Raw genomic sequence first — 3,831 nt, 5'->3', positions numbered from 1 at the left:
GCATCCTCTTCCCCTCCCAGGACCACAGGGACATCACCACCAGCCACGGCTACACGACAGGAGCCCGGGGATGCTGGAAGCATGGAAATATGTCCCATAACAGAGAGGCAGCCCCATCCCTGCCCGTTTCCCAGGCCTCAGGCTCGCTGACACTGTTCCCATGGGCGCCCGTCGGCGCCGGCGCTGGGCTCCTGCCCCTAAAAACCTGCTCGATGCAGCTGCAACTATGGCACAAAAGGACTGAGGAGCATTGAGAGCAGCACAACTCCCTCACTGATAACTCCTTAATGGGGTTTCATATTTTTTCCCTGGCATTTTTTTTCCCTTGTAGATAAAAGAATAGGGGAGGGGGTGTGTGTGTGTAAAAATGAAGCATACTTGATAAAGGGCAGTAAGTGTTATCCCTAAGAAAAAAATAAATGAAATAAATAGAAACCTCACAGAGCTTTTTCTCTTCCCTAGGTGGCTGGGGCAGCTGGCTCTTTAAATATTAATCAGGGCCTCATTGAGATGCAAATATGGTGAGAGGGAATAATGCTCCCGCAGCTGCGCAGCCCCGGCCTCCTCTCCACCATGAATGGGAATATCTGAGGACACAGGTGCAGGGAGCCGACCGCGAGCAGGATCCTGCTTAATAAGGTAATTTGTGAGCGATGCTCTATAGAGACGAACCGGAGCAATCTTTTACCACTTGACAGTATCTGACCACTAAACAAGGTGTTAATCTTCTAATTGTGGTGTTGACTGTTCCCTAGCACAGCGTTCCTGGCCTTTTGCCCTGACACTTGGCCAGTTAAAATCAACTTCACTGACGGGTCGGACGCGCGCCAACCGATCGGCGATAAATTATTTATTGTTCTATTTCCAGCATAACAAGTAAACAGGAAAGACGGAGCATCCCGCAGGGAAAAACAGTTTGGATGCGCATCGTTGGGCCCAGTCGTGTTGCTCCACATGGGCACCCCCATTCCCTGTCCCCCCTGAGGCCGTGCCGTGCTCCCCCGGCTCTCACCTCTTTCTGCCACGAAGGTGATGGCATTCCATCTCGTAGCAGCAAAGCTGTGTCCAGCGATGGGTCTGTGGTGGCATCCGTGTCCAGGGACCTGCGGGTGGCATTTGGGGTGGTGAACTCCTGTTCCTCCTGGTACCCACTCTCCTCTTGGTGAACTGGGGGGCAAAAAGAGAGACCAGAGGCATCAGAGCCTGTTATGGGCATCACTGCCTGCTGGCATCCTCTGCTAGATGGAGCGATAACTGGGAAAGTGGAGCAAACACGAGCTCCCCATCACTGTGTCCTCGCTCCAAGGCCATCCATGGTGGGGACCTTCAGCTGCTGCAGGAGAGACAACTGGGAAAGTGGGTCAGAGCCTTCAGCAGCATTTCACATAACCAAAGCCAGTGGAGTTGGGTGCCCACAAGTACCCGTAGGGTTAAACTCACATGTTTTGCTCTCTCCTGTGATTTCCCATTAGCACAGGTGAGTCTACAGAGCAGGGAAAGACGGGAAGGAAAGGCCTCCATGAGGGCACCAGAAAGGCACCCTCCCCCACCATCCAACATAACCCAACATGCTGCATTGCTGACTTAAACACTCATCCTCCCTTGCCACGTTTCTTGGGAAGGGATGCCCTTGCCATATCCCATTCCCAGCTCTTGGGGCAGAGCTGGCCCTGGGGCACGGCTCATTCTTCCCTGTGACAGGGCTCATTCTTCCCTGTGACAGGCTCGATGGAGGCGTGTTGGGGACGCAAGGGACGCATCCCATCCCTCTATAACAGCAAGAGGAAAACAGCTTCGAGGCTGCGGATACAACACCCGCTGCGGCAGAGTATTTTGAAGGTTTGCCTCCTGTGGTTGCCATCCTCCCTTTTCCCTGCCAAGCTTCCTTGCCCGGGCTCCTGGTGATGAATGACCTCGTCCGGGTACCGCCGGTACCAGGCGCGCGCAGCTGCGAGGCTGTTTCCCGGGGCGGGCGCTGCAGATGGCTGCTCCACCACAGCTGCCCGCTCCCTGCTCACAAAAGGATGGGAAATGCAATTAATTAGAGAGCAGGAGGGAGAGGGAAGGGATGCTGGGATGTCGCAAGGAGCCGACCCGGAGCTCGGCCTGTGACCAGCACGTCCAGCCTTGCCGTGGCTGGCTCCGGCTTTGGGAAGATGCAGAGGGGTCTCGGGGCAAGGGCTGTCTGCGTGGTGCTGTCGTTCCCAAATTCCTGGAGACAGGGAGAAGCACAACTGCTCATCCTTGTTCTCTGACTCAACTTCTGACTTTGTCATGTTGGATTTGGCTTCTGGGTCCAGCTCAAGGGGCAAAGCTCGGCTCTGCTGCATTCCCTTGCAGGCAGGGCTGGACGTGGCTGCTGCAACCTTTGTATGTACGTGAGTGCTACAAGCACTATAGGTACTGGCAGCATCTCCACTCTGTTTGGGAACAGACAAGATCGTCTCAGAGACTGAAATCATGTAAATTCAATCATCACCTTTGAATTTGTTGACAGTTCAGCAAAACCTTCTTAGCCTGGGTAAAAGTTACTTTATTCCAGGAGGTAAGAAGAGTTCTACTTAGCCGTATAGATTAGCCTTTTGTTTCCAAAGTATATTTATCTGCCTTAGTATCTCAGTACCCTCATTATTACTAATTACGAACAATAAATCACTACCACTAATGATTGTTGGTTTCTGTACAAGGAATTTGCCTATTTCAACATTTCATTGGGAACAAAACTGGATCTATAGTCTTAAGAGCAACTCTTATCCGAGTTGGTAAGCAGCAGGGACACATCACGGTCCTCAGCTCAAACAATCCCAAAAGGTCCAAACCCCTCGGACGTGGAGCCGCTCTGGGAGGACGGAGTTCGCTCCCCTGGGCTGGAGGAGGATGCGGCTGTGCCGGGACCATGCATTGTACAACCGGCAGCTGCTGCTGAGGTGTCTTTTACCCTGGACCTTGTTAATGAACTGAAGCTTAGGAGAGAGTGTGTGCATGGGCTAGACAGAGAATCAACCAGGATTAGCAGCACAAAGCCCCTGAGCGAGGATCGGGATGTTTATCCCTACACTTGAAACCCAACTCCTCGCCGCAGCCGCTGGGAGTGATTCCTGCCTTCCCGACACTCCAGCCATCCATCACTAGCTGGGAAAACTACCTTTTGCAAGAGCTTTTATGCCCACGGGGTAGCGAACCCTTGGGTGCCAACGTTTTATCCTGTTCTTTCAGGGAAAACCAGAGACCAGGCAATGCCTCAGCCGTGCTGCATCTCTGCTCCATCTGCCTCATTCAGGGAGCAAACACTGGGATGAACTCTCCAACATTCCTCAAACCAACCTCCCCAAGGCAATCTGCCCTCACCCATGGCGTGGCCTGGTGGCAGATCACCTTTGAGAAGCCAAAACAAAGACAGCTAAAGAGCAAACCAAATTCCCTGTCTCAGCCATGCATATACATGGGGAGCTGCAAGGCGAGGGCATGGAGCAATAGGCAGCTCACTTCCAGCTGAGAGGCACTGCCAGCCAGTGCTGATGCACACTCTGTGTGTGCTCTATATGCACAGCATAAAACTCTGAAGGATATAGAAGTATCCAGGCAGGGCCAGGCAGCTGGGAATCTGTCATGAGGAAGTGCAGGCAGCGGGATCTGGCAGGAGAATTGCTCCAGCTTCTTGTGGGGTGGAAATGACTTAAAAATCCACTTGAGAGCATCCTGCTTCCCCTTTAGAAATAGCTCCAAGCACAAGCCATAGAGTCACAGACTGGTCTGGGTTGGAAGGGATGCTAAAGCTCCTCCAGCTCCACCACCCTGCCACGGGCATGGACTACTTCCCACACAGCAGGT

The 3,831-nt window shown here is 53.0% G+C and overlaps 1 protein-coding gene across 1 annotated transcript in view; it reads right to left on the bottom strand.

Annotated features, from left to right (window-relative positions):
• Window positions 1-1,012: 1,012 nt before the first annotated feature.
• The window catches only part of LOC104401745 (lipase maturation factor 1-like), a gene marked incomplete at both ends in the record, with an annotated part of 141,352 nt that continues 138,533 nt past the window's right edge, over window positions 1,013-3,831 (bottom strand). Inside the window, 2 exons of the mRNA XM_010009427.1 lie at window positions 1,013-1,167; window positions 2,095-2,212. Coding sequence (XP_010007729.1) covers window positions 1,013-1,167; window positions 2,095-2,212 — 273 coding nt within the window. The remainder of the gene's footprint in view (window positions 1,168-2,094; window positions 2,213-3,831) is intronic.

This window comes from Nestor notabilis, unplaced genomic scaffold, assembly GCF_000696875.1.
Source record: "Nestor notabilis isolate BGI_N333 unplaced genomic scaffold, ASM69687v1 scaffold1602, whole genome shotgun sequence".
NCBI lineage: Eukaryota > Metazoa > Chordata > Aves > Psittaciformes > Psittacidae > Nestor > Nestor notabilis.
The sequence above is the reverse complement of the archived record's forward strand: the minus strand, read 5'-3'. Positions and strand labels throughout refer to the sequence as shown.